Below are 25,725 nucleotides of genomic sequence, written 5' to 3'. Positions count from 1 at the left end.
TATGGTCTCAACTTCTCCCATGAAATCAAGAGTCAGCTCTCAACGTTATTGTCCCATGGGCTGTGTTAAGAGTTCAGGTTAATCGGGAGTAGTGGTTTCAACTTAGAAGATTTCTATTTGCGCTGAACAGCCAATTCACGATGTTTTTCTCGTATTACTAACCAGTGCAGAAACTACTAAAGCCACGAATACAGCAAGTATTCACATGTATCTAAATGTAATTTGCCTGACAGAAAAAGAAAGTGTAGTAATCTCATAAATAAAAACTATACTTTCACAGTTGAACAGATACCTTGTAAGTAGGCTGTTTAGGTTTTTTTATTGGCAACGCCGCCGCCACGTGGCGCTCTGTATGAAAATCACTGGCTGTGCCATGTGCAGTCTGTGGCTGGTTGGCATTGTTGTAATACTCGCCATTGTAGTGTTGGGCAGCGGCAGCTGGATGCTAACAGCGCGTAACGTTGCGCAGTTGGAGGTGAGCCGCCAGCAGTGGTGGACGTGGGGAGAGAGATGGCGTAGTTTTGAAATTTGTAAGAATTGATGTCATGAACTGATATATATATTATGACTATTAAGGTAAGTACATTGTTTGTTCTCTATTAAAATCTTTCATTTGCTAACTGTGCCTATCAATAGTTAGTGCCTTCCGTAGTTTTAATCTTTTATTTAGCTGGCAGTAATGGCGCTCTCTGTATACCAGTAGTTCGAGTAACCAAGATTTTTGTGAGGTAAGTGATTTGTGAAACGTATAGGTTAAAGTTAGTCAGGGCCATTCTTTTGTAGGCATTTTGAAAGTCAGATTGCGTTGCGCTAAAAATATTGTGTGTCAATTTAAGCACAGTCGTGTATAATTGTTCTAAGGGGACGTTTCAACCTATTATAAAGTGGTAGTATTGCGTTCAATTAATAATAAAAGCAGTGTTTAGTAGTTCTGAGTTACAACTGTGTTGTGCATCCGTGAGCATACAGTCCATTGTGGAATTGTTGAATAATAATAATGACCCATTCAAGGGGAATGGTCACACTCTCTCAGTGAACACTAAATGGGAAAATGATTTTCACTTGAACAACGTCACATTAGCCATTGTAGAGAGATGAATTGGCTTCATTTTCAATATGGTTCAACGTGTTTTAGTGATAAATCCCAAATTTTGAAAAGAAGTTGTAAAGCTTCCTTGTGGCATAGACCTTCTCTTCTGTAGAGGAGCTCCCTGCAGTAGTTTAGAACCTTGCGTTGTAGCGTGTTCTTTCTGTTTTGTAATTTTAAGTCTCCTTTTCAAATTTTCTTACAGCCATATGTGAATTATGTAGTGACTCGCGCCAGTACCATATTGCTTTGGCTAGCATGGACCCATGCAGTATTACGGGGGTTGTTTGAAAAGTTCTCGGAATCACCACAAGTTGTTTACGTGATATTCAATGCTATGTTGCCTTTAAACATGTGCCACGTCAGTCCTCTTGGAAGAGAGCTGTGGCGGAGGCGTGGCTCTGTTGTTCCCGCGAAGTGATTTACAAAGACGGAAGAAAATCGAGATTCAAGCAGTGATTAAGTACTTTGTATAGAAAGATATGAAAGCAAAGGAGGTTCATGCCGATTTCCAGAATACACTGGGAGACTCTGCTCCTTCATATTCAACTGTTGCCAAGTGGACAAATGAATTAAAATTTGGTCGGGACAGCTTAGATGATTATCCACGTAGTGGTCGGTCAAGATGTGTCAGTACTCCAGAAATCATTGCGAAAGTGCACAAAATGGTAATGCAGGATCGCCGATTGAAAAGTGCGTGAAATTGCTCGCGCTTGCCAGATGACATCTGAAAGGCTATATCATATTTTAACTGAAGAATTAGAAATGAAAAAATTATCTGCAAGATGAGTGCCGCAACTCTTGACGTGCGCCCGCACACATGGGCCGTCGCCATGGCAAAATTACACGAACTAAGGTATTAATTGTTGCCACACCCGCCTTACTCACCTGATATTGCTCCGTCAGACTTCCATCTCTTCCCAAAGGTGAAAATTTTTCTTGTGGACGAAGATTCACTTCAAACGAAGAATTGATAGCTGCAGTTGACAAGTATTTTGCAGGCCTGGAAGAAACTCATTTTCGAGATGGGATCAAGGCACTGGATCATCGTTGGACCAAGTGCGTTAATCTACAAGGAGACAACATTGAAAAATAAACAAGTTTCACTGATGTAAGTAATTTTTTCTATTCCTTTCTGAGAATATTTCAGACCACTCTTGTATTAAAAAAAAAAAATAAACAGAAGAAGCCTTGAAAGCAAGAGGCGAAAATAGAAACAGCCTTCTAAACCATACGAAATATTTAGAAGTGCCTTTCCATAAACATCAAAATTTATAATCAGAACGCCATCTGTCATAAAACCAGCGTGTCTATACGCTTCCTGTCTTATTCTTACTGAGAGATGTTTGCTGGGATAATTAGAGAGGAAAGAGAGAAAGCTCTCACACAATATGCCGGGTGAGGTTGTAAAAATGGTATCTAAGTAAGAAAATCGAGTAAAAAATATATTCTATAGTAGAAAACATTACAGACGCAAAGTGCAAACGCAGAGCAGGGTTTCCTAGACACATCATAAGTACGATGATTCCAGATAGACGAAATGTATCTTCATTATCTTTGTCTTTAAACCGAAAACAAGAATACTCCAGCAAGAGTGCTCTATCATGCTAAAGGAATATAGGCATACAATCAGAAGCGGCGCTGAACTGTGACAACTTCAGAACAGCTGTAGGGACGTTTGAGACTTTCCGCGACGAGAAAAGAACAGGTGGTACCAAATGGTCAGATGAAACACCGCGGCAGTCACAGTGTATTGATAAAAACCCTCTGACCTAAAAAAAAAAAAACTGAGCCTAACTGTCATAAGGGTTGTAAATGTAACGTGGCCCTTAGATGTCCGATTAATTACATGACAAAAATTTTTAAAATAAAAGGCAGAGACAAACGTCAGATCAACTATTAGATATGGGAAGAAACAGTTACAACACCTGGAGGTTACTTAGACACCTCAGTAACGATACAACGAAGTCCTCACTACATAGTAACATCTCTGCAAATCAAACTGCAAGTCAGCCCGTGGAGAACGGCAAACCAAAAGCTAGAATTGGACCCAAACGAAAATCCGAAAAACTGATGTGTCAGGAAAACAGCATGCTCTCTTACCATCTTACAGTGAAAGATCTGAACAGAGCACTAAATAAATGCAAAACTGTTAAGGCGGCAGGTATGGATGACATCTGCGTTGAACGACTTAAAAGCTTTGATCCTGCCAGTAAGCAATGGCTCTTGCACTTATTCAACAATTGCAACAACTACTGAGAAATCCCTAAACTGTGGAGAAAAGCCAGAGTTATTGCAATACTCAAGCCTGGCAAGAACGCAAGCGATCCCAAGAACTGCCGACCAATGTCCTTACTGTGTCATTTATATAAAATCTTGGAGAGGATGATTTTGGACAGACTACCTGATGTGGTAGAACCATTTCTCATACCAGAACAAGCCGCATTTCGACCAGGGAGAAGCTGTACTTCACAAGTACTTCACCTAACACAATATATAGAAGACGGCTGTGAAAACAACAAAGCCACTAGTGTACCTTTTATTGACTTGGCGTCAGCGTAAGATACTGTTAACCAGCGTACACTGCTAAATAAAGTGCTTAAGATAACTGAGAATTACAAACTCACCCAAATGATTGAGTGCTTTCTTCAAAACAGAAGGCTTTATGTTGAATTACGAGGTCAGCGGAGCAGATGGAGGAATGTAAAGAACGGCCTTCCACAAGGGAGTGTGCTAGCGCCTATACTTTTTAACATCTACACAAATGATCAGCTCTGCCCGCAAGGGACAAAGAGATTTATATACTCTGATGATGTCACTCTAGCAGTTCAAGGAACATCTTGTGAACATTTTGAAGAGAAGCTCTCTCATGCTCTAGAAATTCTAAGTGGCTATTACCATAGCAACCAGCTGAAGCCAAACCCAGCAAAAGCACAGATTTGTGCGTTCCATCTTAGAAATAGAGATGCAGCAAGGAAATTGCATGTGTTCTGGGAAGGTAAGCAATAAGAACACTGCTTCACTCCCAAATATCTTGGAGTAACTCTTGATCGAGCACTTACCTACAGAGTACATTGCTTGAACACCAAACAGAAGGTCTATGCAAGGAACAACATTCTCCGGAAATTATCGGGTACAACCTGGGGGACGCATCCTCGCATCTTAAGAACTTCTGCTGTAGCTCTTTGTTAATTGTCTGCAGAATATGCTTACCTGTCTGGTGCAGAACTGGTCATGCTAAAGCCGGCCGGTGTGGCCGAACGGTTCTAGGCGTTACAGCCTGGAACCGGGCGACCGCTACTGTTGCAGGTTCGAATCCTGCCTCGGGCATGGATGTGTGTCATATCCTTAGGTTCGTTAGGTTTAAGTAGTTCTAAGTTCTAGGGGACTGATGACCTCAGATGTTAAGTCCCATAGTGCTCAGAGCCATTTGAACCATTTGGTCATGCTAAACAAGTGGATATCGCCTTGAATGAAACCTGCAGACTCATCACGGGATGTCTGAGATCTACACCACTTGACAAAGTTTATTGTCTAGCGGGCATCCCACCTCCAGATATCCGTGGTGAATGTGCATCCAGACTGGAAAAGTCTAAGGCATTGTATCTGAAGACCCACGCATTACGCGGGTAACAGCCAATAGTACCAAGGCTCAAGTCATGGAAAAGCTTTTTCCATTCAACTGAAAGCCTCACTGAACCACCTTCGAACTTCAGAGTCAATTCATGGCGTTTCCAGCCACTTTGCAGGGTGGATGATCCCGACCGAAAGCCTCCCACCAGTCACGAAGAAAGCTGGTCAGTATGGAAGACCCTCAACAGGCTGGATTTGGAAGAACGAAGACCAAGTTGAAAAAGTGGGGATATGCATGCGACTCCACAGCATGTGAATGTGGTGAAGAACAGAGAATGACTCATCTTCTTGTCTGCAGCCTATGCCGAACGTCATGCTCGCCACAGAATGTCATCGATGCCACCAAGGAAGCATGCGAAGCTGCTGCGTACTGGAAACACCGCATTTAATTGTAATTGTAATGCTTATAGTACCATGTTTTGGAACATTTTATATAATTTGTAAACTGTAGTGTGTGTTTCTGACACGAGTAAATAAAAAGCTACAAAAGATTTCGTTGTTTTACGTATAGAGCTCAAATAAGTGCGGTAGTAAAAAATTTGTAATCAGCATCTTGAAAAATATAAAATTACGTAAGTAACTTTTTATTTGTTTTCAGTTAACTGTCTGCACTCGTGTCTGCTTGAAATCCGCGAACAACAGTGCCATAGCACGACGCTAGAAGGACTAAAGCAAAACAGTAGTGCTCATTGCTGTAGTGGAGCACCGTGCACTTATTCGCTTGCTGCATTTGAAGGGGAACAACGCTGCTGCAGTCCGTTCTGAGTTGGTTGGAAGTGTACGGCAACAGTGCTCCATAATGCGGCACAGTGATTATATTGCGTATATCAGCGATTCCCAACCTTTCTGAGTCCATTAACCGCGAATGTAATCACATATTATCCAATGACCGTCCCCCTCCCTCTTTCTAACACCGACAGCTTAAGAATAAAAAAGAATTTTCTTCCAATGGTTATTTTCTTAAATGACGAAAGATAAATTATTTTTAGTCTTAATAGGTGTGTTGTTAAACCACGAACTAATGAGTCAATGAGGCATTTGGTGCTGCTTACTTCTAACAACCTTCTTTATAGAATGATGAAGCAATTCTCAGTATATGCTGCCTACACCTTCTCAGAAGAGAAAAGTAACTATCCACATTGACGTCAGACACTTGTAAAAAGTGCTTCCAGTGCACCAATCCTGTGCCTAGCGACACTTGCTTCATCAACACCCTGCATCCCCATATAAAATTAACCAAGCTAAAATGTGTGCGCTATGCTTATTGTTTGTAAATCACTTGATTGCCTGACTTCTCACTTCTGAACTGGCAGCAATTGGATGACTTATGCCTACCAATGGTTTTTGTTTGACCACTGACACACAATAATAATTATAATAATACTGTGTATACCTTACAGCAGTTTAGCAACCATTGACTAGTTAACTGTTGAGTTGTGCTTCTGTTGCGAAGTGAATAATGAAGCAATTTCTGCTCCATTGTGGATGAGATACTGACATATTTAAGCGTACTCTAAGACAATAAAAGATGCACTACGAAGAAGTAGATGTGATGTAGATGTACAGGCACAAAAATGACTGCAGTTTCAGAAAAATTGGATGATTCATTCAAGACAAAGAGCTTCACAAATTGAGCAAGTTAATAATACTTCGGTCCAACTCAGATTCTTATGTAAGCTGTACATGGTGGCAGCCAGTCAAGGATTATTTTAGGGAATTGGTTTAAAAAATTTATTTCAATGGCCCAGTCAGATCTTTACAAGTCTACTCCCAGAGCAACTTACGCTGTGCCTACGTGAGACAAGTTGCCTGTCTTTCAAAACCGAGGCAGTTCTGTCCAGTTCAAGCTGCTGACGAGAGACGCCTTGTGCCCTCTGCTGAAACTGCTAGCGAATTCACGTCATTGGTTTTATCCAATAGCGTACGTGGGATGCAGATCACGCGAGTGGACGCAGGGGTGTTCTGCGGAGCGGAACACAGTTGCCTCTCTCCTTTGTAATCCAGACTTCGAGCAGAACAGACGTCTTCTTGGAAGTCAGAGCCTCTGGCTCTGCTTTTCACGACCGGCCACCTACGTAAGTTACCATGAGCCGCTTCCCCTTCCGTTGCCCATTTCAGTTAATTGTTCGACCTCGTAGACTGGCCTAAACCTGGTAACTTCCGACCCTAGGCGCACCGTACATTGAAATACATCCTCTTTATTGTACATAATTTCCTGTTTTGTCATTTAACGGCAGCCCTGTATGCCCTCTCACTAATGCTGACTGCTCGACCTCGTGCACCCTATCGTCACGAGGCCTATGCACAAACCTTCACTCCCCCTCCTCTCTGCCCACGTACACATTAACACTGGTGTCAGATGTGGGGTTCGTTCCCACCGTTCGATCCATAGGGTGGCCGTTTTCTTTTTGGTCATGTTTGACGTTGTGTGGTCGGTCAACATCGGCCGCTGTTTTCTCGCTACGAGCCGAGCCTGGGCGCTGCAGCCCGCCGGGCGCGAAGCCGCGCCACACCCTACGTTCGCACATACATCGAGTGAAAATTAAAAATCAAATTTTTATACTAATAAATCCATTCAGTAACGGCCCCCACTGTACAAAGCAGTTAATTGGCTCAGCATTGATTGATAGAGTAGTTGGACGTCCTCCTGAAGCATATCGTCCCAAATTCTGTCCAATTGGCGCTTTAGATCGTCAAAACCGCGAGCTAGTTGGATCACTCTGTCCATAATACTCCAAATGTTATGAACTGGGGAGTGATCCGGCCATCTTGCTGGCCAGTGCATGGTTTGGGGAACACCAAGACAAGCGGTAGAAACACTAAAGATGTCCAGGCAGACATCATGGTGAAATGAAAGTCCAGGATGGCTTGCAATTAAGGACAACGAAACGGGGCGTAGAATTTCGTCGACGTATCGCTGTGCTGTAAGGGATGACAACCAAAGCGTTCCTGTTATGAAATGAAATGGCAGACCATCATTCACTGTTCATTGGATCCTATGGCAGGCGACATTCTTGTTCGTATCCCAGTGCATTATTAGCTTGCTCATTTTGTGAAGCTCTTTGTCTTGAATAAATCATCCAATTTCTCTGAAATTGCAATCATTTGTTTTTTCTGTACATGCACAGTCGTGGACAAAACGAGCGAGACCCCTCGCCTTTTCGTTACGCTAATCCGCACAGCTTTAAAGTCTGCTACACAGCATAACGGGCAAGGCGACGAAGTGCTACCAACATACTATGCACTGGCGTGAAACTGAAAAACCATCCGAACTTTGTCAGACTGCTTTCAATCACGTGTTAAATACAAGACGTAGCCGGCCGCTGTGGCAAAGCGGTTCTAGGCGCTTCAGTCACGAACCGCGCGGCTGCATCAGTCGCAGGTGGAATCCTACTTCGGGCATGGATGTGTGTGTGATGTCCTTAGGTTAGGTAGGTTTATGTAGTACTAGGTCTAGGGGACTAATGACCTCAGCAGTTCGGTCGCATAGTTCTTAGAGCCATTTTCTGACCTTTCGCGTAAATTTTCTTTACAGAAACGGCCGTATCTTTAGATAACGTTGACATAGAAACTCAATTTTTTACACCACCAAGGGACCGTACACCGCAGGAAGTGCGAAAAATTTCCGCTTATTATGTCTAACCGTACTCGAGGTAAACGGGTTTTAAGCGTTGGGTAGACAGATAGGCGGTCAAGTAGGGATCCAGTTTACCGATTTAGGTGACGAAATCCTAACAAACAAAATAGCTACGACAGTTACTGAAGATAGGGTCCTCATAAATAATTCTCCCTGCTCTTTATTCGAAATGTTCTAGTTGCAGTCGATACATCAGCATATTAATCATAGCTATGCTTTCGATCCAAATCATGTTTACGAGAATGCAAATAAAATCCATTTGCCTATACACATGATAATTCAGATCCCACTTCGGCTAATGAACGTTTTCTGGCTGTGGCGAGTCTAATGGAGAATTCGAAACATTGTAGAATACGCTGGGCAGCTATGTCGCCGTTTATTTCCTGGGGTGGTGCAGAATTATCCTACTAAATTTACTCTCTAATAACAATATTTTGTTATTTCGATAAACATCCCGAATGATTGTCACATAAGCTGTGACATAAAGGTAGACAATTAATGTTTTTCAGTCCAGAAAGCTCTATGCAACAGAAACTGTAGATCATTTTGTCATTTTCATTGCGAAATTGCCGGTTTATTCATGTCTGGGGTAATAGTAGAGGGCTGTTAGCCTGGATTGTCTGTTAGCGTAGTGAAAGGTGTTTGCTAATGCAAGGGAGGTGCGGTATGTTTTCGGTTATAATGTCGATGGAGCCAGACAGACTAACAATAAAGCAATTTTAAGAAATTCTCACTCCCCCAATACGTTTTATTGCTACCTTTATTCTGCGCCAGCGCCCTGTGCATATCAATATGAAACTCTTGTAGAGTTTTGTACCTGATACTGCCTACTTTTTCCGCTTATGTCAATAACTGAATTGACTTAAGTGTGGCATTGAACGATTTTTAACTGAATTTCGTTACGAGTCTTCCCCCATTGCTAAATTTGCACACCTTCATGGTTGGTCAGCAACGGTAACACAGTATGACTGCTCTGAACGTTGACACAGACCGTTTCGAGGCCGAATGCGCATAATATTTTGCTAATTCGCAACGATATGGGGTACTTTGTCTTACTAAAACAGTTTTATTATCCCTAGAAGCTGAAATTTAATTTTATTAGTACACTACATACTAATTAGCGTTTCTTCTTCCATTTATATCTAATATTTACGTGTTACGTTTAACAGACTAATCAGCAGTAAAATAGTCTTACACACGATTGAAAACAGGCTGACAAAGTTCGGATAGTTTTTCAATTTCACGCCTGTGCATAGTATGTTGGTAGCACTTCGTCGCCTTGCCTGTTATGCTGTGTAGCAGACTCTAAAGCTGTGCGGATCAGCATAACGAAAAGGCGAGGTGTCTCGCTCGTTTTGTCCACGACTGTACATCACATCTACGTTTTCGTAGTGAATCTTTTGTTTTTTTGTCTTAGAGAACGATTAAATATCTCAGTATGTCATATCCCATGCAAATGTCATGTCTTCGCTGATCACCTGGGCTAAATTCGAAGCAGGACTCATCACTGGAGACAATTCTATTCCAGTCAATGAGATTGCACCCGAAGACGTGTCTGGAGACGACCTCAACAGCGGTGGGATACTGCCACTTCCGACCTAGACACACAGACTTTTGAATGACACTCCCATTTGTCATCTGACACAGTAGTTTAGAACTGTTTTTGTAGGATCGTTTCTATTCACGCCATTGCTTCTAATCATCCCTTTTTATGGAAATTTCGGGGCAGAATATTTCCTGAAAAGTACAAATGCAGACTTACACACCACTGTCTCTGACAAGTCATCCACCATTGGCAAAAATGTGTCATAGTGAAGGTCGAGTGTGTAGCGAACAACTAACACCATCATCACGTATTATGCTCACGATTTCATATTTTTCGAGGTGATATTTATAACAGTGACTAACATAGTGTTCTACTGGTCTTGTATGCTACCGCTTCTCTTTTGCTCTTTTTTGCTTATGGGTAAGCCTGCGAGCCGAACGCATAAGAGAAAAATTTTGCATAATGGATTTTATAACGCTAATTTGTCGCCCTGACACTTATACGCTCTCCAGAACGGTAAGCTTATCCTTTGCTCTATATGTGACATCAACTAGTCGTATGCAAATCTGGTTGATTTCTAACCATATCCTCAGTATATGCTAGAATGTTCAGATGTGCTGACCTTCAAACATTGCCGCCACCAGGTGGTTGCATACATGAAATAAATAAGGAGATAATAAATGACAAAGGAAAGTACCAGCTATAAAATGATATACTCAGTAGTGTTACTCTTCTGCAATTTACTCTATACAAGATTACACAGTACGAGGAACATTTTAGTTCAGCCTATTCACATTTGGTAATCGCTCTGTCTGCCACTAAATAAATAATTGTCGTGTTACTAGGGCCTCCCGTCGGGTAGACCGTTCGCCAGGTGCAAGTCTTTCGATTTGACGCCACTTCTGTGACTTGCGCGTCGATGTGGATGAAATGATGATGACTAAGACAACACAACACCCAATCCCTGAGCGGAGAAAATCTCCGATTCAGCCGGGAATCGAATCCTAGCACTTGAGATTGACAGTCTGTCGCGCTGACCACTCAGCTACCATGTGCGGACTGTCTGGTACTGTCCTGTGATATATTCGCAGTCCTTAATTCAATACTGACGTCAGCTACGACAATTGCAATTATGTTTAGAAATACAATCACGACTAGCAACGTGAAGCCTCAGCATAAAACGTAAAAGACACGTGATCAGCAATTTACTTTACTTCCCTAACCGCCATTGCGAATGCACGACCACTACAGTGATCTAACGCTTATCGCTGCAAAGATAACATAAATTCTACCTCACCAAAAGCTTCCGTAGGCACCTCCACGGCACCGTGGAACACCAGACGATCCTCAGGCTCTCGCTACAAGTGCTCTGTCGCAGTAACGAGGTTGCACATCTCGCCAGGACCAAACTCTCTCCTCGACGCCCCAGGAACAAGTATTTCACAGTCGCTACACTTTTTCGTAGCTCCTGTTCTTTTTTCTTCCCCCCTTTAATGAGCGTGGCCAATCATGTTGCTGGAAGGCGGTCGTTTCCGAGCGCCGGCCAATCTCAGTTTTGCAACCGACTGAAGCTTCTAGAAGCTTCCAGACTGTTCGAGAAGCTTCCGCTCCGGCCTTTGGTAAAACCACCTACACGCCGCCACGCATTTTGTGAGCGAGCCCCTGTGTCTTCTCCTTGTCCTCGGCCACGTGGCTGCCGCTAAGCCGTGGTCCACCCGTATGAGGTTTCCAGGAGCTTACGGGAGCTGTCGTCTTCGAACTCACCACAAGAATCTACAGAAACTCCAGACATTCGCAGAACCCATTTATTCTGAATCTGAGGAACTACGACCACAACCATAGATGGAAACATAAAAGACCAAAAGACATACTTGTAAGGACCTAACATCTATGGCCAAGCATACGCAAACATAACGGTACAGGTGAGCCCGTGTTAATCAGACACCATTACCACGCAGGGAAGCCGTACTGTACACTGCATGCAAACAAGCTCCACACAACCCCCACACAGTGAGATGATCTATGGCCGATCTCCCACTACTGTATAACGATCTTGATTGTTCCAGGAATGTAGCGGCTGCAGCAACTGGGATACATCGCCATCGCTTGCCACGATAATGGTGCATAATACCCGTACTAAAAAATCCAACCTTGCATGAACTGTCGCAGCTAGTAAGCCACTACTGCTCTTACTACCCATCCCACTGTCGCAGAGGTTTTTTTCCCACGACACGATCCTTGGCACTTTTTTTCCTCCGCTCTTCAAATCGCTACCCTCACTCGCGTTTCGTCCACTATCTGTCACCTGATGGAGCGTGTTAATGCTTAGTCTTACCCAGACGCACGGATAACATCACAGCCCAGCATCCTGTGATCCACTTACTAAGATAACTAACATGTTTACGGAGGTGACAGCAGAACTTTTGGTTTGTTCACCACGTTGGCGCAGGCGTGGAGGGGCCCCATCTCTACGTAAAAGCTCTCAGGCCTGCCTGCCCCACTTGTGTCTCTCCCATTCCCCTTTCAGCCTCCCGTCTCTGTTCGCTTCGCTATCGCCCAACACGCAGATATTCTGCTACAAATTAAGATCCCTAGACGATGTCAGTATCGTTTATGGTCTCCTGTCTCGGTGTGTATACTATTAAAGGGTCTTCTTTCCGGAGTGGTAGTTGTAATGTGGCTCAAAATGATGCCACCTTACAAAATGATGCCACCTTACAGTCTCAATAAACAAAGCTGAACATGTAGCAGACATTGTCCAACCTCGCAGCCACGTCATGTGACGGTCGTTCATTGGCGTTCCTAATACGTGCGACTTTTTGTGCACATGCTCTATGTTACACTTTTTTTGTTGCAGGAGACGCTACGGCTGTTCCCAACAGCGCCTGCCGCACCATATCTGGTGACTGAGGACACCCCCCTGGCAGGGGGTCGGTATGTGGCGCCACGTGGCAGCACCGTGATGGTAGCCTACTACCTGTTGCACCGCCAACCCCAGCTGTTTCCAGACCCGCACAAGTTCGACCCCAGTCGCTTCCTGGAGGGTGGCAGCGCGACAAACAGGAAGCCCTACAGCTACGTGCCTTTTGGCGTCGGCCCTCGCAAATGCGTGGGCGGCCGGTACGCAACTTTGCAAATTAAAACTGTACTGTCAACGGTGCTGCGGCGTTATCGTATACTGCCTGGATCCAGCAGGAAGGACCTAGAAGAGAGTGTATTTTCCATAGCACTCTTTCCACTCACTGGCTATAGAGTTACTTTTGTCCCACGAGACAACATACCTTCGAGTTCTATGTGAAACATTTCCGCAGTGGAAAATTAAATGTCAGCAATCTTTCTACAAAGTTTTAGCTGTCACTAGGGCATTTTTGCTGAGATTTCCCGTTAAAATAATGACAAGTGAAGCTAGTTAATTCCATATTCCAAGGATTATATCGTCTTTGAAGAAGCAGTATTATGTAAATGACTTTTCCGGATTTCAGTCGGTTCATCTATTTCATATTGTTACTGCGGGAATAACAAATTTTCAAATATGTGCAATGAAAGTGAAGATGAAAGTCAAATGAGGTAAAAAGAGACGTTTACACCACATAAATGCGAAAGAATAGAACAATTCTAGAGGGGAGGAGCTCCATAAGGCTGTTAGCAGATATTGCTGTCGTCTATAGGGAGATGGATACGCTGGAAGACTGTAGCGAAAAGCAGGAAGGCCTGCACACAGAGTATCTAACATGGTGGAGTGATTGGTAGCTGTCAATCACTCTCAGAAACAAATCTCCTCTTTCATACCCTGTTATCGATGAGTATCGATTTCTTTCTTGATTAAAACACTGTCTTGTGATGTGCTGTATATTCTCATCAATCGAAAGTTTCACCAGAGATCCACTTTTCAACACAGAGAGAAATATAACTGTAGAAGGTGCTGTCATTTATGCGCTTCTGAACTCATGTGGCAAATTGGTAGAGTCAGTTACACGGTGTTTTTTCTTCAACAATGATATTCAGAACAAATGTTATGATATGAAACATCTTCCTTGAACAAAAAACATAGCACAGAAAATTTAAAAGCATATATGGATACATGCTGATCATATACAGGTTTATATCTGACTACACATTTCTATTGAAGAAGAAGTTGTTAAAGAAAAACAACTTTACATTTGAGAACACCGCTTCTGCCTATGAGACGTTTTATTTCCGTAAGTAGATTGTCAATTTTTTTATAATTAAGTATTTTTTAAAATTAGATTCACTTTTTCCTTTTATTATTTGTGAATATCTCTATTGCTCTCAAGATGCAATGGACTGATGAGATCAATTTTCAAAATTGAATAAATCTGCTATAATGCTCTGGTTAATATTCTTAATTGCTAAATAGATCGTTAGATTCTACATGTAGGTAAACCCTATAAATAATTCTAATTATTACCTTTTATGCAATGAACACTTTTTAAGTGAGGAATTACTCCACAATACTATCGTGTAGGACATCAGTGAATTAAAATTTGCTGTAGCATCTGAATCTTAACGTTTCAGTCTGCTACATAATCATTCCAGTTGACAACAGTATGTACACACAATTTTGTCCTCTGTAGTCCTATTTATAATTTTTTGTAGGCACAATACATTAATTGGAGGTAGGGGTTTTAAAAACCATAAAAACGCGTGAGGTGTGGTTGTTCTAAATTTAAAGCTACTCCACTTCTGCAAAGATTGCTAGAAACTTCAACAAAACCGTAATTTACTATGATTGCTGTTAATATATCTTTGCTCAACTTGACAGTATTGCTTTTAACATCTGCAAAAAGGACTAACTCTGCCTCCTGACTCAAATAAAAGATTAGATCACTGACATACATGATGTGTCAAACATGTCTTTTTCTTTACTACCATTTGTCTATATTAAACTGGTCCTTGTGTATAGGTACTACTGCACAATGAGAAACCTTCCAGACAGTTTACTGTACCCGCATTAGTAAAACAGCTAATGAATACTGGACATAAAATCCAAAAGATTATAATAAATAGCAAGAGTAAATTAAACAATATTGTGTTGACACACAGCCTGGTGCAAACTTCTTTATTTAACGACATTTTGACTGAAAGTGAATTTCATTAATTCCCGTATGTTATGACTAGGTCACCAGGAGTGTGACAACTCCAATAATACAAGAAATTAGGTAAATTTTTGCTCATTAATATAATATTAGTAAGGTCTTTAGCTTAGCATTAGAACAATGCAGGAGAATGTTGTACCTGAAGGATAGTGCACCTAGGAATACATGATGTTTCTGATTGGTGTTTCAATCTAGTGATCGATTTTAGAATTACGTGAAGGAATGTGGACTAGATACTACCAGAAGGAGTTTCTGGCTTTTTATACTGTTTTTGGTTTTGTGAGACGTGGGGCTGTGTTTTGTACAGCATCTGCAAATATTACAGGTTGTACCTATTTAAGAACTACATAATATATTAGAGCTATCTGGGGATATTGTTACTTCCTCGTTTAGAGAAGAAAAGTTTGCATATTTTTGGAACTAGTTACCTAACATGTGGGTGGTTAAGCGACACTTCGTCAGTTGTGCACCATCTTGTACCTTGAAGCGGAAGAAGATCTACGATGGAACGTGTGATATTTACAAATGAACTATGTTTCTTTAATTTTCCCTGTGTTGAAAATGTGAATTTGTCATAGTGGCCAGTACGTATATTTCAAAATGCCTTAACTGTTTTTATATTACTTCTTCTTAATTTGATTTCACTTACTGATAATTGATATGTATATCAGCAATAATGTAACACATAGACTATGAAATTCAATACTGACAAGATTTTTTCGACTGCAGCGCACATAAATTTGACTACAATATTTGTTCCTAGACATATACTGTGGCTCCTCTATACGAACCTCTTAGTATTTCACGAGACAGTTTCCTTTTTTTAAGTAATTTTATGTGTATATAATGAAAATGAGTATAGCTTACAGTGATATAATTTATGTACAGTTCAGTGTTCGTCAAAGGGTAACAACACATTAAGGAGCCAGTACTCCAAGTCTGTTTCCTTTTTCATGTTATATTGCCATATGCTACAATGAAACGCTCATTGCTGTCTTTGTTCTGATTGAGATCGTATCTCATAGCACTTCTTTACTAATGAGTGTAAGTTTCTTGTTCTAATTGGAATAATAATAATTGAAATGACTTCTTTAACTTACTTTATTTAACTCTCCACCATTTTATAATCCTGAAGAATTGAAGTTAAATGTGACCCCTGTGGCCGTTCTAGTGGAAGCTACTGTGGATTTGCATAACACAGTTAACTTATTTTCATTTTTAAAAGCTATTTCTAGAATCAGCCGTTTATCATAACCTTAACATGGTTTTGTTACTTTGAAGTTCGATGCTTTCATTGGGTCACGCGATGTAAACTAATTTTCAGTAACTATGTTTTTCAAACGCAACCATACAAGCCGAAGCTACTCAGTAACTTTTACTTGACCATAAAAATTAGTTTATTTTAAGAAAAATGGAATTAAATCAAAATAAGAGTTAAAATGAATTTCCTACAAGCAATCTTTGCTGACAATTCAGTGCTTGATTCAGATACTGTTTAATGCAGATAATCATTTTCTCAGTTACAACTAATTTATAACTGATCCTCACGAAAAAATACCGCAGTCCATTGACGTAAGGATTTCGTTACGTTCTCGTTATAAAATAAAGTCAAATTTTAATAAATTGTGGGAAAATCTTAGTCTTTGGGAGTAATTTCTTTAATTTCAGAAAAAGAGCGCATCACACATAAATTGAGTGCTATGATTTCAAAATGGAGTAAGAAAACATATTAAACTTATGGTACAAGGCTGGCTAGATGCCGAAGTCTGAAAAGTGTTTCAAGACACAATACTCTCCCTTACTACAAACTTCAACATGTTTAATACGCTTCTGGTAACAACACTTATGTATCGCAGTAAAACTACGCACGGGCATCCTATAATTTGTAGAAGGAAACGAATTCAAATGCCGCTACCATTTATACCAAGACGGCATAGCAGTCGATCTACCTGTCACCTGCAGTACACCGAGCTTCCGAGAGAAGTGAAGGCCACCAAGCATAAACTTCAGCAAAGCTCTACTGGAAGTAGTTGCTTCCCGGGAGAAAGACATCACATTTTTACTCTCCAGAATTTCGCAGTCTTTATGCCCTTTATGGTGGCACTTAAAACATCATCTTGGGTATAGGACTCGTCCATGTTTTAGCATTCTAGTAGGAGGGGTAATTAAGAGTCTGGACTGCTCCGTAACTGCACATAACCTCATCTTCATAGTCCATGAGACGAAATTTGTTCTGCACCTTCACATTCCCACTGTTAATCTATTGAGACTCCCGTTCTTATCTATTAACGTTTATCCAAGCTGTGCAGCTAATTTCTTCCCTTGGAGTGAAGCCTTTTTGCTTAGGAGCACTTACCTGTCACATAGAAACATGTCTAAGATGTAACTGTTTGTCTAATGGTAAGGTTCACCGCAAATATACTTACATCTGGGCCTGCAGCTTTGTTTCTGTTCATTTGCTTTATGGCACTTATGGTACCAACCCGGTCCTTGTAAAAAGCAAGACCGAAAAGTTATATTCCTCTGTGTATCGCGAGGGTTTGTTACTTTCTGATTTCTTCTCTGTTTTACCTTTAATAAGTAGTTGGTTAGCTATTTCATTTGGCTTTAGTAAGGTGAATTCCTCTTCTGCTTGTTTAGGTTCATTGCTTAATGGGTCCCCAAAAGCTCAACATTCATTGCACCATAACACTGCGTCACTGTATTGCGGGAAACTGCAAAGCTAAGCACGGCAAAGTAGTATTGCCCGATATTTAAGCCAGGGACGCTTCAGTTGTAATTCTGCCTTCGGCTCTCGACGATGTGGAGCTATTACAATGCATTGCGACTGAGTTGGTTCCCTTGAAAAACACAAGTAGAAGTTGCGCACGATGGACGAAATAATTCTCAGTCGCTTCCAGAATCATTTCAATAGACGAAGGGCTCATTCACTGCAGCATCGATCCGTGAATAACAACTACTAATTACAAATTAAACAAGTGAATTGCGTAATTCATCGTGTATATGTGCTGTTTCTATGTACCTCTCTAATGTTATAGCTGTTGGAAACAACATAAAACAATTGTTTACTGATTGAAAGTTTACATGGCCTTATGTACAAGGTGCAACAAGTCTTGAAAAAAAAAACATATGTTTGCTTACTGGACAGATGCCTTGATCTTATTTGTCATTTCTGAAAACTGTTACCAGCGAGATAAATATTTCTGCTTACTGTAGCCAGTATTCCCTGACAGTCATTTCCCTTGATCTTTTGTCATCTGCATGAATGGAAACAAGTAATCAAAATGCCTGTTTATAAGTAACACAGTTCAACTAATTATTAACGAAGCAATACAGACAATCAAAAAACTTATTATTGGTAGGTGTCTTTAACATGTCGTTTAGAACCTCTTGAGCCGGCCGCGGTGGTCTCGCGGTTCTAGGCGCGCAGTCCGGAACCGTGCGACTGCTACGGTCGCAGGTTCGAATCCTGCTTCGGGCATGGATGTGTGTGATGTCCTTAGGTTGGTTAGGTTTAAGTAGTTCTAAGTTCTAGGTGACTAATGACCACAGCAGTTGAGTCCCATAGTGCTCAGAGCCATTTGAACCATTTTTTTTTTTAGAACCTCTTGCTTTAACTTTTTCCGCAGTAGATTTTGAAACTGCGTCGTAAAAACTGATACCTTTAGCTAAACTATTTTCGATTTATTCTGTACTTGGCCAAGTGGTGTAACAAGGTAGAACAGAAATAAGTACTTTGCAATAACACCTTTTGATTATTCAACATGAATTAAACACAGCACACCTTCTGAGGACGAATTACACAGAACTTGGTTGCAACTGAAATTTCAAATCTTGATTATGCCTAACAGGTGCTCATTGTCACGAAGTGCATTAGCGTTGTTGTGAGCGATGATCAGGGAGCGCAAATGAGGAGTAAACGACAAGATGCCATGAGACTGGGGGCTCGTGGGCAGGCAACATGCAGATCCTGATAATCAGTGCACTCGGAAGAGCGTAATGGAAGTCCATTGTCATCCAGTGCTCACAACGAGGGCGAGACGACACCTTCTGGCAGATACTGGTGTGGGGTTGGTAGCGGAGACCCGACGCAACTGATGGTCAGTCTGGAACCTGGAGTGCAACTGGCTCTCGAGGAGCCGAGCAGTGACTCAACTACCCACAAGAAGAAGATTACAAGCGTGGTGTCACATGGACAGTAGGCTGCATCGGGGCAAATAGGTGCCTGCGACTGTAGGGCTATTTACCGGACCTACACACCACATACCACATACCGCCCAGACTACAGCTGAAGAAGTCTTGGCGGTAAACAGATCAGAGGCTCTTCTGCTGATGAACAATCTCCAACGTGAGGCAGATGCCTTACCTGAAAGCCCACCACGAGCGTGGTGGCCGAATATGTAGGAGTGAGGTCCTGCATACACCACAGCCCGGGCACGGCCCCCACCATTAAAGAGACAGTGCAACCATCTTAGATAAGTGCGACACCCACAGAAAAAGCACAAAGCAGCCACCAGAGCAGACTGCCCCAACAATGAAGCTATAGCACAAGCAGCCAATGTGCAAACATTTGTCTGTGAATTTACCAAGAAGTTGCTGATTAATGTAACACAACCTTGTATGCCTAAGATCATTGAACACGCCCAAAACACAAATCACATATACACTACTGGCCATTAAAATTTCTACACCAAGAAGAAATGCAGATGATAAATGGGTATTCATTGGACAAAAATATTATACTAGAACTGACATGTAATTATATTTTCACGCATTTTGGGTGCATAGATCCTGAGAAATCAGTGCCTAGAACAACCACCTCTGGCCGAAATAACGGCCTTGATACGCCTGGACATTGAGTCAAACAGAGCTTGGATTGCGTGTACAGGTACAGCTGCCCATGAAGCTTCAACACGATACCACAGTTCATTAAGAGTAGTGACTGGCGTATTGTGACGAGCCAGTTGCTCGGCCACCATTGACCAGACGTTTTCAGTTGGTGAGAGGTCTGGAGAATATGCTGACCAGGCCAGCAGTCGAACATTTTCTGTATACAGAAAGGCCCGTACAGGACCTGCAACATGAGGTCGTGCATTATCCTGCTGAAATGTAGGGTTTCGCAGGGATCAAATGAAGGGTAGAACTACCGGGCGTAACACATCTGAAATGTAACGTCCACTGCTCAAAGTGTCGTCAATGCGAACAAGAGGTGACCGAGACGTGTAACCAATAGCAAACTATACCATCATGCCCGGTGATACGCCGGTATGGCAATGAATACACGCTTCCAATGTGCGTTCACCGCAATGTCGCCAAACACGGATGCGACCATCACGATACTGTAAGCAGAACCTGGATTCATCCGAAAAAATGAGGTTTTGCCATTCGTGCACCCAGGTTCATCGTTGAGTACACCAATGCAGGCGCTCCTGTGTGTGATGCAGCGTCAGAGGAAACCGCAGCCATGGTGTCCGAGCTTATAGTCCATGCTGCTGCAAACGTCGTCTAATTGTTCGTGCAGATGGTTGTTGTCTTGCAAACGTCCCCATCTGTTGCTCAGGGATCGAGACGTGGCTGCACGATCCGTTACAGCCATGCGGATAAGATGCCTGTCATCTAGACTGCTAGTGTTACGAGGCCGTTGGGATCCAGCACGACGTTCCGTATTACCCTCCTAAACCCAACGATTCCATATTCTGCTAACAGTCATTGGATCTCGACCAACACGAACAGCAATGTCGCGATACGATAAACCGCAATCGCGATAGGGTACAATCCGACCTTTATCAAAGTCGGAAACGTGATGGTACGCATTTCTCCTCCTTACACGAGGCATCGGAACAACATTTCACCAGGCAACGCCGGTCAACAGCTGTTTGTGTATGAGAAATCGGTTGGAAACTTTCCTCATGTCAGCACGTTGTAGGTGTCAACACCGGCGCTAAACTTGTGTGAATGCTCTGAAAAGCTAATCATTAGCATATCACAGCATCTTCTTCCCGTCCGTTAAATTTCGCGTGTGTAGCACGTCATCTTCGTAGTGTAGCAATTTTCATGACCAGTAGTGTAGATACCATCCCACGGGCGTCATAGCAATGGTATTGCAAGTGTTCGTGAGACACCGACAGTGGTCGTGCATGATCTGGTGGACCCAGTGAAGAACGCCCACTTGGCTACACCTCCAGCAGCTCGCTACTCCGATCTCCCTCTGCCGCCACAATATAGAGGAGCCGGCAGCAACGGCTCAATCCCCTCAAGCGCGGAGCGACATCGCTACGCGCATGTGGGAACGGCAGCCGCCGCCGCAGGTGACAGAGAAGTCTGTACACAGGCAGGGCAGAGCTGGCGCGGACAGGAAGGCGGACTGTGAAAGGACCAGCGATGACTGGGCACACGCAGAAAGGGCCAATGATGAGAGGGTCAGCATCCAGTAGTGTCAAGCGCAAGTGCTGGACCAGTAGCAGAGGGGACGGCCACGGTGACCGAGCGGTTCTAGGCCCTCAGTCCGGAACCGCGTGACTGCTACGGTCTCGGGTTCGAATCCTGCCTCGGGCATGGATGTGTGTGATGTCCTTAGGTTAGTTAGGTTTAAGTAGTTCTACGTTCTAGGGGACTGATGACCTCAGATGTTAAGTCCCATAGTGCTCAGAGACTTTTGAAGTAACAGAGGGATTTCCGCCATAGAACTCTATGAACTAGGAACCGAGTGCTGCACAGCGTGACAACATTCCAAGGAGGCCCCGCTTGCCAAACACAAACCTCTTGGACCGCCAGTCCGGCAACTATTTATGAAAACATGAAATGTATTCGCAGTTGCGAATATACAGGGTGGTCCATTGATCGTGACCGGGCCAAATATCTCACGAAATAAGTGTCAAACGCAAAAACTACAAAGAACGAAACTTGTATAGCTAGAAGGGGGAAACCAGATGGCGCAATTGTTGGCCCGCTAGATGGCGCTGCCATAGGTCAAATTGATATCAACTGTGTTTTTTAAAATAGGAACCCCCATTTTTTAATACGTATTCGTGTAGTACGTAAAGAAATATGAATGTTTTAGTTGGACCACTTTTTTCGCTTTGTGATAGATGGCGCTGTAATAGTCACAAACGTATGGTTCACAATTTTAGACGAACAGTTGGTAACACGTAGGTTTTTTAAATTAAAATACAGAACTTAGATAAGTTTGAACATTTTATCTCGGTTGTTCCAATGTGATACATGTACCTTTGTGAACTTATCATTTCTGAGAACGCATGCTGTTACAGCGTGATTACCTGTAAGCACCACATTAATGCAATAAATCCTCGAAATTACGTCCGTTAACCTCAATGCATTTAGCAATACGTGTAACGACATTTCTCTAAACAGAGAGTAGTTCGCCTTCCGTAATGTTCGCACAAGCATTAACAATTCGCTGACGCATGTTGTCAGGCGTTGTCGGTGGATCACGATTGCAAACGTCCTTCAACTTTCTCCACAGAAAGAAATCCAGGGATCCGGTGAACGTGCTTAGACGACCAATCCACCTGTCACGAAAAATGCTATTCAATACCGCTTCAACCGCACGCGAGCTATGTGCCGGACTTCCATCATGTTGGAAGTACGTCGCCATTCTGTCTTGCAGTGAAACATCTTGTAGTAGCATCGGTAGAACATTACGTAGGAAATCAGCATACATTCCACCATTTAGATCGCCATCGATAAAACGGGGGCCAGTTATCCTTCCTCCCATAATGCCGCACCATACATTAACCCACCAAGGTCACTGATGTTCCACTTGTCGCAGTGGGGGTTCCTATTTAAAAACCGCAATTGATATCCGTTTGATCTATGTCAGCGCCATCTTGCGGGGCTACCATAGCGCCATCTGGTTTCCCCCTTCAAGGTAGACGAGTTTCGTTCTTTGTAGTTTTTTCGTTTGATGCTTATTTCGTGAGATATTTGGCCCTGTCTCTATCAATGGACCACTCTGTACACAACCATCAGTTGTGCAATGGAATGATGAAAATGAAAATTTGTGCTGTACTGGGACATGAACCTGGATTTTGCGCTTATCGCTTTGGTTGCCTTATCATTAGAGTATCAGAGCACACTTCACAGACAGACCCAAACTTGCAGATGTCGTCAACCATGTGTCTATTAGCTGCACTCGTACATCCATTCTGTATGTCCCTATACAGGTGAGACATTTTAATTCAAACTCGCTTGCTCACTGTTGGCAGATAAATACGATATTGTAGTATAACTGTTGTTCAGAGGTACGACACACGCACTGCAGTATCGTGTGTATGAACACGCTCACTCGAACACTGTGGGAAAGACAATTCATAATTAACGAAGAAACTGGTACACTCCCTGCTTGCCTGGAGGCGTCTGTCGCTACAAAAATGCAATCTAACTATTCTACTACTAAGTCAAAGTCTGACTCTTTCAGACTATAGTCTGGGACAAGCAACAACATAAACTAAAGGTTTCCGCACACGCATTTACAAGGAAGTCAGCTCAGCGCTGCATATAAATGCTGTATACTATGAAGTGCATCTCCAGTTGTTAACGGTATATAGCCGTGCAGAAACCAGTCTCAGGACTGAAGACCACAATAACAACATGTGGGACCGCCTTTCCAAAACGTGGCCACCGTAATAAGAAGCTGAGTGAGTTGAATTACACTCAGTAGCCGTTTCTAAATCTTCTCCTCCTGTCACTGAATGGCTTCAGTTAAAGCCAGATATGACGATTGGACATATATGGTAATTAATAAGGAAGCTCAAACCATGTGTGAAAACAAGCCACCAGCAAACTGGAAACATAACTTTCAAATCATCAAGTAAGACAATTCTTCAATCGACAACAGACGAATGGACCACACTGGCTATGTAAAAAGAGAAGTGTGACAAACTGGTTGAACGATCTCACATAACCTGAGAAACTTGCACCTTCTTTGGAAAATCAATGCTTACCAAAAGCCAGACAATCAATTATTGAGAAATTTGAACACCATTTGCAAAACCATCTTTAACCTGGACAACCAAATAGACACACAAGTGTTGACTCCAAGGAATGAACAGTTATTGTCCTGTAGTTGGTTGGACATATTCGCGTTGTAGGAAAGTACTGTTCTACAGTAGAGTAGTAAGTAAGTGCATGAATAACATTTTGTTATAAACCAACGGAGACGGCTAAGTGGGGCCCATCTGCCGACTACACAGTGGCGTAAATTAATGTCAACATGAGGGGCGCAAGGGACAACATATAAGTGAGCTCATTTCATGACAGTATTTGAGAGGCAAGCCAAGAACAGTTGATTCAGCTCTTTGGCAACAGTGCACAACAGACAGAACGCGCTAGTGAATGAGGCTAAAAGTGGCAACCCACTTACAAGGCAACCCTTGAATGCGAGGTCGCAAAAGACCAATGATGTTTACGGCATTCGACGCCCCACATATTGTCTGCCATGTTAACACAATATTGGCTGCTAATGGCCGCAGGGCGAGGAGTGCAGTACCACAAAGTGAGCACAGCATGAGGCTATGGAGTATAGTTGAACCGCTTATTCGACGAGTAACTCGCTACACTTCTACAGTGCTGGTGAATTTGATACACAACAGAGCAACGGCAACGATAAACAAAGCGAACATTGCATTATATCTACAACAACAGTTGCCGAGGTTGACATTTCATCATCAAGAAACCCAAGGAATTTCGCAGACAGACAAAGAAGCAAATGAAATATTAACGTTTCTGCAAGGTGAGTCAGTGAAGTATGTGGTACCGTATACACTGCTACAATGCACATGAGAACTGCAGTGGTGACGATCCGTGCTTAATAAGTGAAAGTGCTACTGAAGCGGGTGTCGTGCCATGTAGTTCATTTCCCTCGTAGGATACAAAACCACGAGTCCCGTCTCTGCTGAAAAGTAGTAAAGCACAACTGTTGTCCAAAAGGTGAGTACTAAAAGTAATTACGTACACGGGAAATCAGCCGGCGGGAGTGGCCGTGCGGTTCTAGGCGCTACAAACTGGAGCCGCGAGACCGCTACGGTCGCAGGTTCGAATCCTGCCTCGGACATGGATGTGTGTGATGTCCCTAGGTTAGTCAGGTTTAAGTAGTTCTAAGTTCTAGGGGACTGATGACCTCAGATGTTGGGTCCCATAGTGCTCAGAACCATTTTTTTAAACGGGAAATCATCTGCAGCATAGTAGAGATAAAAATTATGAACAGATTTCGAAAAGTTCGCAGTAGTATGACCGTGTAGTGCATAAGAAAAACTACGAACATTCAAGGGAGGACAAGGCGCGCTCTTTACAAAAAGTGGTGTTTGCGCGTTTCAAGGACGCTCGGTGCAGTTTACAGCATGTTCATGACAATGACCTACTACTTAATTGCGCGTGACATAGATTACAGTGATCTCAAGGAAAGCTGTGGATGGTTGCATAATTTCAAACAGGCCTACAGAATTGTAAGATAACCAAATTTCAAACAAAGCGCCAATTTGACAATGCGCAGCCAATTGTGGAATCGCCCCGAAAATTTGTAAATGAGATAAATAAACTTATGCCATAGGTCAGTAAGGAATTTGTTTTCAACTCCGAACAACCGGGATTTGAAGAGGAAATGTATATGAAGGAACCATGGAAATTAGGGGTACCAAGAGAGTTGGTCAATGGCTCTGAGCACTAAGGGACTTAACATCTGAGTTCA

The 25,725-nt window shown here is 42.6% G+C and overlaps 1 protein-coding gene across 3 annotated transcripts in view; it reads left to right on the top strand.

The window, feature by feature from the left end:
* Positions 1-25,725, top strand: part of LOC126354972 (cytochrome P450 4g15-like) — a 332,675-nt gene that overhangs the window by 252,258 nt on the left and 54,692 nt on the right. For all 3 annotated transcript variants that reach the window (XM_050005056.1, XM_050005057.1, XM_050005058.1), the window contains one exon: positions 12,761-14,102. In XM_050005056.1, the coding sequence (XP_049861013.1) occupies positions 12,761-13,201 (441 nt within the window). In that variant the 3' untranslated portion in view covers positions 13,202-14,102. Of the gene's footprint in view, positions 1-12,760; positions 14,103-25,725 lie in introns of those variants that run through there.

Source organism: Schistocerca gregaria, chromosome 3 (assembly GCF_023897955.1).
Source record: "Schistocerca gregaria isolate iqSchGreg1 chromosome 3, iqSchGreg1.2, whole genome shotgun sequence".
NCBI lineage: Eukaryota > Metazoa > Arthropoda > Insecta > Orthoptera > Acrididae > Schistocerca > Schistocerca gregaria.
The sequence above is the reverse complement of the archived record's forward strand: the minus strand, read 5'-3'. Positions and strand labels throughout refer to the sequence as shown.